Source organism: Ochlerotatus camptorhynchus, unplaced genomic scaffold (genome assembly GCF_037179485.1).
Source record: "Ochlerotatus camptorhynchus isolate MF236.1 unplaced genomic scaffold, CSIRO-AGI_Acam_v1.1 ptg000070l, whole genome shotgun sequence".
Classification (NCBI taxonomy): domain Eukaryota; kingdom Metazoa; phylum Arthropoda; class Insecta; order Diptera; family Culicidae; genus Ochlerotatus; species Ochlerotatus camptorhynchus.
In genome coordinates this window covers 7,691,573-7,704,746 of record NW_027040560.1, presented here as the reverse complement: position 1 = coordinate 7,704,746, position 13,174 = coordinate 7,691,573, and the positions used below count along the sequence as shown (strand labels likewise).

The window sequence follows — 13,174 nt, the reverse complement described above, 5'->3', positions numbered from 1 at the left end:
CAAAATGGGTCTTTTTCAACCATTAATGGGTACTTTCAAGTTTGCGTGAAGGGAAACCCACACGCTAAGAAAAAAGTTGCATTAATGTTTAAACTTTAACCAGTTTCGAGAAAACCCGCACATATTCATAAAATGAATAAACGCTGTTTACTCATCGGATGAATAAACACGTTTTTCTCGAAAGTGATTATATTTTAATCATTAATGAATAAAGACGTTATTCTCAAAAGTGGTTAGATTGTATGCACTGGAAGGAATTTTAATGGCTGATTTCGTTTATTTTAAACATATATTATTATAAATTACAATCGAATAAAATCCAATAAAAAGTAACGTTTATTTCAAGATTCTGGTTTGTGTTGCTGTTTGGTCCACCGCCTTAGTGACCTTGTACACGGTGACCGGGGAATACTCCGTTCTTCTGCTGCCGGCTGGTCCCCTTGGTTTCAACGCAGAATCCATCATGTGATTCGCGAGGCTGTTCATATCGGCAATGGTTGGCAATGGTCAGGAAGATACTCTGCTGTGGTGGCGTTGTTTCTGCCCTTGGTGGTGATTCAATGTTGGGAACATGCTGCTCCTGGTGAATCTATCCTAATTGCGTACAAAGCAGTGTAGTCCGATCACGGAACACCTTAGCACAATCCGGAATCGGATGTTTCCTTGTTTTCGCGATCCTTTCGTCGACCTTCCCGTTCCATTGCCCGGCGAACTCCATCCGGATCATTGTGCTGCCGTTTGAAGCCCTATGTAGTGGGAATCAAAAGTTTTGAAATAACAAAACAATGTACCTTGTTAGATATACTTACTATTATCATCGACCATCTCTTTGGCCTGATCCCACACATTCTGTCCTGTTTCCAAAGTCGGAAACAGAATCGGAAGAAAACTTTATTTTCGTTCCGGCACTTGATTGCGAAGGAAGCCGCAATTTCTGGTGCTCACTAGACGATGATGACTTCATCTTGGAGTTCTCACCGCACTCTGGAAATGAAAACAAAACTATAAGTTAGTTTTAAATTGTATAATAATAATATAAACAATCTATCTACCTGCGAAAAGTTGATGAATGATGGCCGCTGCGGTTTCGGAAAATAATTGCTGCCAAGTTTTTTTTCAGCCACTGGTGAATAAAATTTAGACACTTATTTTACAAAATGGTTTTCTCTGGAAATGTCTAAATTGTATACACTTTTTTGCTATAAATTTCAACCACTCTATGACAGCTCGAACAAGCTCCCAAAAGTGGTTAAAAAATAGTCATCAATGCATAAACTCGTTTTTCCGTGCATAATCATAGTAGTTATCACTGACAACCGCAAAACGGTAACCGAACAGTGCGGGGCAGTGTGTTTTTCGAAAATCGCTGGGATTCCCCAGAAAGCAGTAGGCAAGATAGCGAAGAGTAGAGTAGATTGACGAGTGACAAGCTCAATACATACTCCTCATACAAACCAAGCTGTCTACATATAGGTGTTCTAATGTGTCAAATTCTTGATTCAGCCATGTTGGATTTTTGTATGGGACAGCGACCGAGTTTGTTTACAATTTGCTCTAAAACCGCATTTTCCCCCCCGCGACCTCCTCGCCTATATAGTGACAAAGCTGTATCACCATTTATATACCCCCCGAATAGAAATTTACATTAGCCCAACGTTTGATTTTGATGTCTACATCAGCATCGAAATCAAATGTATGCCTGATGTCAAACATTAGGAAACATTATGATTTAGTTGTATTTAAGCAACGTAACATGGTGTATACATCAGAAATTTTGGAACAAAATTTTGCCATTCTAATGTCGGTCTGACGTCAAAAATTTCAATCTATTGACATTAGAACCAAACGTTTTAAGGATGTTTTCAGATGTACAAAACGTTAGAACTAAACGTTGTTCGGATGTTTTTAAATGTAAACGTTTTCTGATGTTTTCTAATGTAGATGTTTCCTGATGTTAGAAACAAACGTTTTCTGATGTTTTCTAATGTAGAGGTTTCCTGATGTTAGAATCAAACGTTTTTCGGTTGTTTTCGGATGTAAAAAACGTTAGAACTAAACGTTGTTCGAATGTTTTTATATGTAAATGTATTCTGATGTTTTCTAACGTAGATGCCTCCCGATGCTGGAACCAAACTTTTTTTGGATGTTTTCGGATGTACACAACGTTAGAACTAAACGTTGTTCGGATGTTTTTAATTGTACTTCGTGTTTGTTGTTCTCTGATGTTTTCAGATGTACAAAACGTTTAAAGTAAACGTTGTTTGAACGTTTTCAAATGTAGATGTTTACTAATGTTTTTAGATATACAAAACACTAGAATCTTACTTTTCAAATGCTTTCAATTATATTTACAACACATTAGAATTAGAAACATGATCGTGTAAACACTACACACCATTGTTGTTAGATAACATAATAAAAATGCGTACATAACTGTCAATGCTGAAGCTCCCGTTTCCCACCAGTCAGTTAACTGACCTTAGCTAACCTAATATCATTGCGGCAACTCTCTATGCGGCAGGGGAACTATGCCATTAGCGCGCTAAGAGTTGTTAGACCACTGACATAGGCGCCAATTTGTAGGTGACGAGGCACTTGGTGACATTACAGCGAGCTTGACGATTGTTGCAGCATTTTTTTTTAGCAAACTACCAGTTAAGGTGTGTAGTGTTTACAAGATCTTGTTTCTAGCTCTAATGCTTTGTACAATTGAAAGTATTGAAAAAGTTAATTCTCATGTTTTGCACAACCGAAACCATCAGAAAACATAAAATTGTACAAAAAAAAGTCATCCATTCTGGTAGACTATCTCTTAAATGCATAAAGAATAGCCATTGCTTAAGCTCCCGTTTCCCACCAGTCAGTTAACTGACCTTAGCTAACCTAATATCATTGTGGCAACTCTCTATGCGGCAGGGGAACTATGCCATTAGCGCGCTAAGAGTTGTTAGACCACTGACATAGGCGCCTATTCGTGGGTGACGAGGCACTTGGTGACATTACAGCAAGCTTGGCGATTGTTATAGCATTTTTGAGTGAACTACCAGACAATCATGACAATGTGATCGCTGCGCCTCCAGATCTCTGCCTGTTCTACAGATGATCCAAAAATGCGGAAAGTTTTGGGCTGCCAGTCTTCTACCTTATTGACGAACTGCAAATATATAATAAACAAAATTATTGTGCATGAAAAATATGACAATGGACAATGCTTGAGGAGCACTGGGAGTTTTCGAACGATGCGTGCTTAGGACCATCTTTGGCAGGGTATATGAAAATGGTGTGTAGAGGAGAAGAATGAACCACGAACTGGCGTAACTTTATGGCGAACCCAATATCAAGAAAGTCGCTAAAGGTGGAAGGGTACAATGGGCGGGACACGTTGTAAGAATGCCGGACAACAATACCGCAAAAATGGTGTTTTTCCTCAAATCCGGCCGGTACAAGACGCAGAGAAGCACAGCGTGCTAGGTGGTTAGACCAAGTGGAGCAAGATGTAGGAAGTGTGGGACGCTCGAGAAATTGGAGATAAGCAGCCAGGGACCGAGTTAGTTGGCGCAACTTTGTTATACAAAACCAGATTTAATGCCTTATTCATACTCGAATCGGTTGAAAAATACACTTAATCTTCTAGGTTACTCGATATCCATCCATTGCAAACAATATTTTGATAATTGTTTGTTTTGAGAGCTGGTGCGCAGGTAGATTGAGGTTAAGGAAACGCCACTGCTTGTGGCCAATCTTGGGTACCATCATAAGGCTTGATGAAACTTATTCCACCCGGAAACATGTTTTTTTTCGGAATTATGAAGTCATTATACGTTATGATGACATTTTGTATTTTTAAGTTACAAGAGGACGTTGCAAAGGATGAGTTTGACGTATAAAACCTGTGGATTTAATTTTCAGAGAGTCGCAATCAGCGTATTCATTAAATCACTTATGGCTAAGCTCCAATCGGTATTATCCTCGGATTAAATAACGATCAAGAATGTCCGGCTGCTTTGATGTCGACATCAGTTATTCGCTATACAAACAATTCTCAGATCATCCAAACAGGGGCGGTATTAAAAGTTAATCCGAGTTGGAGCTTACCGCCGCTTACTCTCTGAATCCAATATTGATAGGCTGAAAAAATGGTTTAAAAATGGAACCTAAATCCAAAATTTCATAAATTTTGGTTCACATGAACCACAGAGAACAGACATGGAGGCTCGAACAAAATTTCTCTAAAAACTTGTGTAAAGATTCCTATTCGACTTAAGCGCCACTAACAGCGACTTCCCCACTTAAAAAAATCTCTTTGAAAACATGATGGCGCATGCGTTGCACAAATTACACTAGACACTAAGTGCTAGTAGCGCCAAGTGGCTATTTTCAACAGAAAATTTATAGATACTAGCGCCAAATTGGTCGAAAGTGGAAAATTTATAGAGAAAATCAGGAGATGCTAACACCACGTAACGGCGTCCGACACATAGATATAATTTGTATTGCAAAAGTAGGACATATAGAAACAATCTTTGAAATTTTATCAGTGTACAGGAATCCCCATCAAGACCCGTATTCGGTTTCCCGGGACCCGTATTCGGTTTTCCCATCGGGATCCGTCTACGGAATCCCCATCAAGACCCGTATTCGGTTTCCCCATCGGGATCCGTCTACGGAATCCCCATCAAGACCCGTATTCGGTTTCCCTATCAAGACCCGTATTCGGTTTCCCCATCGGGATACGTATTCGGTTTCCCCATCGGGATCCGTCTACGGTATCCCAATCGGAATCCGTATTCGGTTTCCCCATTGGGACCCGTATTCGGTTTCCCCATCGGGATCCGTATTCGGTTTCCCCATCGGGATCTGTCTACGAAATCCCCATCAAGACCCGTATTCGGTTTCCCCATCAAGACCCGTATTCGGTTTCCCCATCGGGATCCGTATTTGGTTTCTCATCAGGATACGTATTCGGTTTCCCCATCGGGATCCATCTACAGAATCCCAATCGGGATCCATATTCGGTTTCCCCATCAGGATACGTATTCAGTTTCCCCATCGGGATCCGTCTACGGAATCCCCATCAAGACCCGTAGTCGGTTTCCCTATCAGGATACGTATTCAGTTTCCCCATCAAGATCGGTATTCGGTTTCCTCATCGGGATCCGTATTCGGTTTCCCCATCGGGATCCGTCTACAGAATCCCCATCGGGATCCGTATTTGGTTTCCCCATCGGGATCCGTATTCGGTTTCCTCATCGGGATCCATCTACAGAATCCCAATCGGGATCCGTATTCGATTTCCCCATCGGGATTCATATTCGGTTTCCCCATAGGGATCCGACTACGGAATACCCATCAAGACCCGTATTAGGTTTCCCCATCGGGATCCGTATTCGGTTTCCCCATCGGGATCCGTCTACGGAATCCCCATCAAGACCCGTATTCGGTTTCCCCATCAGGATACGTATTCAGTTTCCCAATCAAGATCCGTATTCGGTTTCCCCATCGGGATCTGTCTACGAAATCCCCATCAAGACCCGTATTCGGTTTCCCCATCAGGATACGTATTCAGTTTCCCAATCAAGATCCGTATTCGGTTTCCCCATCGGGATCCGTCTACAGAATCCCCATCGGGATCCGTATTTGGTTTCCCCATCGGGATCCGTATTCGGTTTCCCCATCGGGATCCATCTACAGAATCCCAATCGGGATCCGTATTCGATTTCCCCATCGGGATTCATATTCGGTTTCCCCCTCGGTATACGTATTCGGTTTCCCCATTGGGACCCGTATTCGTTTTTCCCATTGGGATTCGTATTCGGTTTCCCCATCAGGATCCGTATTCGGTTTCCCCATCAGGATACGTATTCGGTTTCCCCATCGGGATCCGTATTCGGTTTCCCCATCGGGATCCGTATTCGGTTTCCCCATCGGGATCCGCCTACGAAATCCCCATCGGGATCCGTATTCGGTTTCCCCATTGGGACCCGTATTCGGTTTTCCTATTGGGATCCGTATTCGGTTTCCCCATCAGGATCCGTATTCGGTTTCCCCATCAGGCTACGTATTGGGTTTCCCCATCGGGATACGTATTCGGTTTCCCCATAGGGATCCGTATGCCGTTTCCCCATTGGGACCCGTATTCGGTTTTCCCATCGGGATCCGTATTCGGTTTCCCCATCAGGATACGTATTCGGTTTCCCCATCGGGATCCGTATTCGGTTTCCCCATCGGGATCCGTATTCGGTTTCCCCATCGGGATCCGCCTACGAAATCCCCATCGGGATCCGTATTCGGTTTCCCCATTGGGACCCGTATTCGGTTTTCCTATTGGGATCCGTATTCGGTTTCCCCATCAGGATCCGTATTCGGTTTCCCCATCAGGATACGTATTCGGTTTTCCTATTGGGATCCGTATTCGGTTTCCCCATCAGGATCCGTATTCGGTGTCCCCATCGGGATCCATATTCGGTTTCCCCATCGGGATCCGTCTACGGAATCCCCATCAAGACCCGTATTCGGTTTCCCCATCAGGATACGTATTCAGTTTCCCAATCAAGATCCGTATTCGGTTTCCCCATCGGGATCTGTCTACGAAATCCCCATCAAGACCCGTATTCGGTTTCCCCATCAGGATCCGTATTCGGTTTCCCCATCAGGATACGTATTCGGTTTTCCTATTGGGATCCGTATTCGGTTTCCCCATCAGGATCCGTATTCGGTGTCCCCATCGGGATCCGTATTCGGTTTCCCCATCAGGATACGTATTCGGTTTCCCCATCGGGATCCGTATTCGGTTTCCCCATCGGGATCCGTATTCGGTTTTCCCATCGGGATCCGTATTCGGTTTCCCCATCGGGATCCGTATTCGCTTTCCCCATCGGGATCCGTATTCGGTGTCCCCATCGGGATCCGTATTCGGTTTCCCCATCGGGATCCGTATTCGGTTTCCCCATCGGGATCCGTATTCGGTTTCCCCATCGGGATCCCTTTACGGAATCCCGTTATCAGGATCCGTCAACGGAACCCGTCATCGGGATCTGTCTACGAAACCCGTCATCGGGATCCGTCTACGGAACCCGTCACCGGGATCCGTCTACGGAACCCGTCATCGGGATCCGTCTACGGAACCCTTCATCGGGCTCCGTTTATGGAATTCGTCATCGGATTTCCATCGGGGTCCACTTATATTTAATTGTAGCTTTTAGTAAAAACACTCACTAACCTGCAAAAGAGATCCGGCTGCAAACTTCCCGCCGGGATCCAGCTTCAGACTCCCTACCGGGAGTCGGCTTGGGACTGGTACACTTTCCTAAAAAAAAAAACAAAATTATATTACATTACATTAATAAGTTCACATTTACTTACCAGAAAAACATTGAAACTCGCGACGGACACATTATCGGCACCATGGTGGGTATATAAATGGTGATACAGCTTTGTCACTATATTAGCGTGGAGGTCGCGGGGGGAAAAGTGCGGTTTTAGAGCAAATTGTAAACAAACTCGGTAGCTCCCTTTTTATGGCACAGAAACAAACTCGGTAGCTGTTCCATACAAAAATCCAACATAGCTGAATCGTGAATTTGACACATTAGAACACCTATATGTAGTCACCTTGATCGGCACTTTCCCGCGGGCTAATTTATTCGTCGAAAAACCAAACTTCTGGATCAACAATAGAAAAGGGCCCATCAGCATTTGCAAACAAACCGTTCCAAAGCCCATTCCTCACAAAGCGAAGGCCACCCACGCAAACCAGCACCATCATCGGATAGGGGAAACTTCCACCTACACGATGATGGTGTTGGTTTGTGTGGGCGGCCTTCGATTTGCGAGGAATGGGCTTTGGAACGGTTTGTTTACAAATGCTGATGGACCCTTTTCTATTGTTGATCCAGATTTTTCCCACTGATGCGAAAACAAACTGTACACGGCTAATGAGATCAACGCAAATTTGAGGACAGTGTACTCAATAGCGAAAAAAGTGCAGGATGAGTAAATTTGCCGCATGTTTTCCTGTGGAAAACCTCAAAAATCTGCCCTAAAATAAGGAAAATTGACGAGAATCCAGAGAATCCAATCATGAACATGAACATGAGGGAAATTAATTCAAAACTGAGTTCCTGTACTTTTTGCGATTTATGAGTGAACTAACCTCAAATTTGGGTCGTTCTTATTCGCCGTGTAGTGCTGACTCAGGACAAAACAAACTTTGCATGCGGCGAGAGACCGAGGGACAACAATTTACATCGTGATGAACTTTGATTCTAATGTAACGTTTGGTTCTGTTGTCATTGGATGTATTCTGATGTTTTATGCGTGCAACAAATTACATCGTGATGATGTTTGATTCTAATGTAACGTTAAGTTCTGTTGTCATTGGATGTATTCTGATGTTTTATGCGTGCAACAAATTACATCGTGATGAAGTTTGATTCTAATGTAACGTTAGGTTCTGTTGTCATTGGATGTATTCTGATGTTTTATGCGTGCAACAAATTACATCGTGATGATGTTTGATTCTAATGTAACGTTAGGGTCTGTTGTCATTGGATGTATTCTGATGTCAAATTTTACATCGTCAAGACGTTTGATTCTGATGTAACGTTTGAGGCTAATGTATTTTTATGTACTTGGACGTCACACTGAAGTCTGAATACATTAAGGTTACAGCAATACACGTTAAAATATAATGTATTGAAGATGTCTGCTGATGTTTCCTACATTACAATTTCTATTCGGGCCACCATGATACAAACGTTCGACTGGGTAAAATTATTGTGTATAGGGTACGGAACTACTTCGGCATTAGTGCGTATTTCCGTCATATAATATCAATGATTTTGATATGAACGAATCAATCATACGTTTGGTACGATACTTTAGTTCAAAAGCTATAGAGCAAAATATTTAAGAACGTACATCCATCATGATAGCACCATAGAGGTAACTCTAAGACCAGAAGGTTCCGAAGAAACGTGCTCAACTTTTTGGCTCAGCTCTGGTACTATCTTCCGTCCCAAGCTAATCGATGCACCCCTCGAAACATAGGAAAATCCATGGACCCCTCATGTTATCTGTCAAACTTTCATACCGAATCAAAACAAACATAGTGTAGTCAACAATCAATACGAAACTAAAGATTTTAAATTGGCTCACTACTTGCCTAGCCTATTGGTCCCAAGCAAATCGATTAACGTATCCCATTCTAGTATAAATTCCAGTACTACACTATGTTTGTTTTGATTCGCTATGAAAGTTTGGCACTCCTTATGATTATTTTCGATGCGGGTTTGTACATTGTATGAAGCTAATTTCGTTAGAAGTGCCACACTCGCTATCGCTACACCCAACCAGCTGGCCACAAGTGTTGGTTGTGGAGACCGAAAAATGTGGAATGTGTTAGTGAGGATGGGTAAAAATAACTTAATCATTGGATGAAATAAACATGATAAAAATAAAATAAAAAAGGGTTCACACCAGACTCGTATCATGAACCTTGCGATAGTCATATCTGTGCCTTTTCCATCGCTCTATCTGTGCTAACGAGAAATGGAAAGGCTAAAGGCAAATAAGAAGTACTCATGGAGCGGTAATTCGATTTCGTTTGCTTTTTCTGCTGCTTGCATGTATTTTTTTCCTCTGACATAAAACCACTGCGACCAGTATTTTGATTTATAATGGTAGCTTGCATGTATTGGTCAAACTGACAATATTTCAAACAAAAAAAAAAGTATCCCATCTCCAACGCTCAATCAGCACTTTATGAGACAATAAGCGCAGTTGTTGGTATGATTGTACGAAGATGAATTTGTATATTATACGAATAAGGCGTAATATTGACATTGCGCCAGATTACGAAACGGTTTTCGGAGAAATAATGAAAATACATTTTCAGTGTAGCTACTAAATTATGCGATATTTAGGGAAGAGTGAAAACACTTCAACCCGTTCTAATTTTGAATAAAGCTCAGTTCAAACATCAATTTTTGATGCGGTTTTTGCATTGGCTTAGAGAAAATGACTGCTTCGGTACTTTTTTTTATCTATTATCGTCAAGAGGGTAAATGAAGTCTTAGAGAAATCATTTGTTTTTATGCAGAACAATTCTCTAGAATATGATACCCCTACACAGAGCTGGTAAATATCACGGTCGTCATTTGACAATGGGAAAACAGGTCCTCTCTCTATCATGAGACGAAACTACCTATCATTTGCTTTCTTGTCATTTTCCAATGATCAAGTACTCATGAGAATAATTCTTATGCGGTTTTGATATGAACATTTCTAACGTATTTAGATGAATTTAAGCAACCAACCATATGTAATCGGTAGAGTGAATATATTATAAAGTTTTCCTCGGTACAAGTAACTTTAATAGCAATAAATGAGCTAGTAATTACGATGATCACAACACTGTCACGTTCTGCCATGACAAAAATCGAAGAGATTTTGAAGAAAATCTCTATCAAAGTTTTCTCATCCGATGATAGTGACAGAAGTATCTCTGTAAATATCGCGTGAAAATGACTTTTGCCAGCCCTGCCCATGCATGCAATAAGTCAGTGCTGAAGGACTTAGTTTACCCCCTGACCATGATAGATAAAGAAGTGCCGAAACCGTAATTTTTCCTAAGTCAATGCAAAAACTGCACCAAAATTGATATATGAGCTATATTCAAAATTCGGAAAATCCTTACGTAACTTTAAAAATATCCTCAATCCTCGAACGAGATTACACAAATCTTAAAAAGCACTTTTTTTTCTAAACGGATCAAAAAAATTATAATTGCTCAATTCAAACATGGAAGAAGCTTTTATTCAGTGTTTCGAGTTGTATTTATGCAATGCTACCAACTATAAGAGCAACCGTACCAATGAGTAAATAAGGCACATTTACCAACCTCTACCATAACGCTACACTCAAAAAATATTGAAATCTAAATAGTATTAAAGTTACGCTAAATAGCAACTCTCCGTACCGACGCAAAGGTCGGTATAAAGGGAAAGAATGCAAACTTAGTATAAAAATGGTTTATGCGTGCCATAGTATAAAATCGAAATATACTCACAATGCATAGATACGGTTTATTCAAGAGAATGTATTTTTCGCTTCTTTATTTCATTTATGGTAAATATTATTGTTTTCAAATGAAAATAAAAATTGTCTCAGGAAGCTTTTTTCATTAGTTTATTTTCTATTAATAATACTTAAAGAAATACTTACAATTTCGATGCTGCCCAGCAGATTACAGGCGCAGTAGGAATCTGCTGGGACAAAGCCCATCACCAGCACGAAGCTCCGAAGGGAATCCAGATGTTCTTATTCCTGTCATTTTAGTAAACACTGATCGAATTCCACTCCGTTATTCGGACTTAGTATAATTTTGACGAAAATTTTAATCGAACCAATGTATAAATTTTGAAAAACCATAAAATGCATAAAATTTAATCTATATTCGTTTTGTAATATTTTTGAGTGTACTTGCGTACCGGGGGTTGCTATTCAGGTTGGGGAAATAGCAATCCGCACCTTGGGAAGTAATGAGTTCATAAATTTAGAAACCCGGTAGCAACGCATCAGACGGCTGCTATTTTGAATAAACGCCAAAAGTTTGTTTTGCCGGTGTGGAAAACGGTAACTTAAATTATGACTCTGATAGCAACGACCGGTATGGAGAGGAGTGATTAAGCCAAAATGGAAACGCTGTGCGTAAGAAAAATAGTGCCGCAAATGGCAACGACTGGTACGGCTGCTCTAAGTAAATACAGCAGTAGGCTATGAACTTTCTTTCAGCAATAAAACCCGCATTAATTCCGGTGAAATTTTATATCTGGTTTTCTCGAGACCTGATTTTACTAACTACCGAAAGTGTTTTTTAAACACAAGTGCAGACTGTCATAATCACTACAAAATTAGGGTTTAATGTGTTCCGCTATCCAATCCATATAGGCTGCCACCCGACAGTATACACCGGGTACGCTCTTTTGCCCACAGTCACTCACTCCGAAGGAAACGATTCCGAACTGTACGAATCGGGCACCGTTATAATTGGCACTGAATCCAAGTGGTCCGCCAGAGTCACCCTTACAGGAATCGACCTTATTCTTACCCCCAGCGCACATTTGATTATCGCTAAGCCAAGCGTTCATTGTGTTTTCTTTCAATTTCAGGCGACACTCGGATATGTCCACATAGGGTAAAACTGCCTCCAGCAAAATATTGGACCCCTTTTGAGCTTCTGTGGTTCCCCAACCAGTAACAACATAGTTTTCAAACACTTTTCTTTGTAGATCCGCCGTAACTGGTAAACATATTGGTTTTATGTGATCTGTAACGAAATTATGCGAAGTTTGACAAACATATCCAGAAACAAGATTTGCTTCATATGATATTTACCGTTCATAGTAACATCTTTATCCAGTCGAATCAATCCAATGTCGTTGCTGTATTTCGGTCGATTGTAATCTTGGTGAACATCGAACGATTCAATCCCGAACTCCTCAATCGGTCCAGCGCAGTCCCTTTCAATTTCTTCACCCTTGATATCATGATAAATGTTGCAATCAATGTCTTGGCCCTTGGTATGTTCTCCGAGTACGACGCTATGTCTGGAACAAGGAAATGATACAATGAGTAATTCTTTGAACAAAGTAGTTTTCATTTAACTTACATTTCCATCTTGTGACAATGTGCAGCCGTCAAGATGTACCGCTTGTTGATCAGCGATCCACTACATCCATCTCTGATTGTACCATTGTAATCGTACCGTAGAACAGCCATCCAGGGGTAGCTAAACACTTGGGTAACGTTTCCATGGGAAATTCTATCGGTGACTATTCGGCCACAGTCTCTGGGTAGTAGATTAAAGTTTGCGCCTGAAGCAGGGCTGGCCGTTGTTGTAGGCGGCTCCGGGATAACTTCTGCCGGTTGACAGCAAATACTACGCGTCACTCCCGGTAGCGTGCAGGCAGTCCTTTTTAAGGAGTTAGCAATGCCTGTAGACGGTGGAGTTGGATTGCTAACTATGGTGTAGATGTTTCGACACCGTTCGATCGAGACGCACGAACCGGGGTGCTTGGTTGGAGTTGTACATGGTGCACTTTCTGTTGAGTGGGTCAATACTAAAGGCCCAAGCACAATGTGGGCGGAAGCGGACCGGAAACGCAAAATTTGA

General features: G+C 41.6%; 1 protein-coding gene and 1 long non-coding RNA gene across 2 annotated transcripts; both read right to left on the bottom strand.

Moving 5' to 3' along the window:
• Window positions 1–2,333: 2,333 nt before the first annotated feature.
• On the bottom strand, window positions 2,334–7,831 carry LOC135697308 (uncharacterized). The gene is made up of 3 exons (XR_010517421.1): window positions 7,363–7,831; window positions 7,220–7,306; window positions 2,334–3,154 (listed from the first exon to the last, which is right to left on the bottom strand). It is a non-coding gene; the product is annotated as an uncharacterized LOC135697308 (long non-coding RNA).
• A 3,790-nt stretch (window positions 7,832–11,621) lies between these two features.
• Window positions 11,622–12,688, bottom strand: LOC135697489 (serine protease grass-like). Its single transcript, XM_065217238.1, has 2 exons — window positions 12,397–12,688; window positions 11,622–12,328 (listed from the first exon to the last, which is right to left on the bottom strand). Exons 1-2 carry the CDS (start codon window positions 12,659–12,661, stop codon window positions 11,913–11,915), a joined length of 681 nt encoding a protein of 226 aa, XP_065073310.1. The 5' UTR covers window positions 12,662–12,688; the 3' UTR covers window positions 11,622–11,912.
• Between the last annotated feature and the right edge of the window lie 486 nt (window positions 12,689–13,174).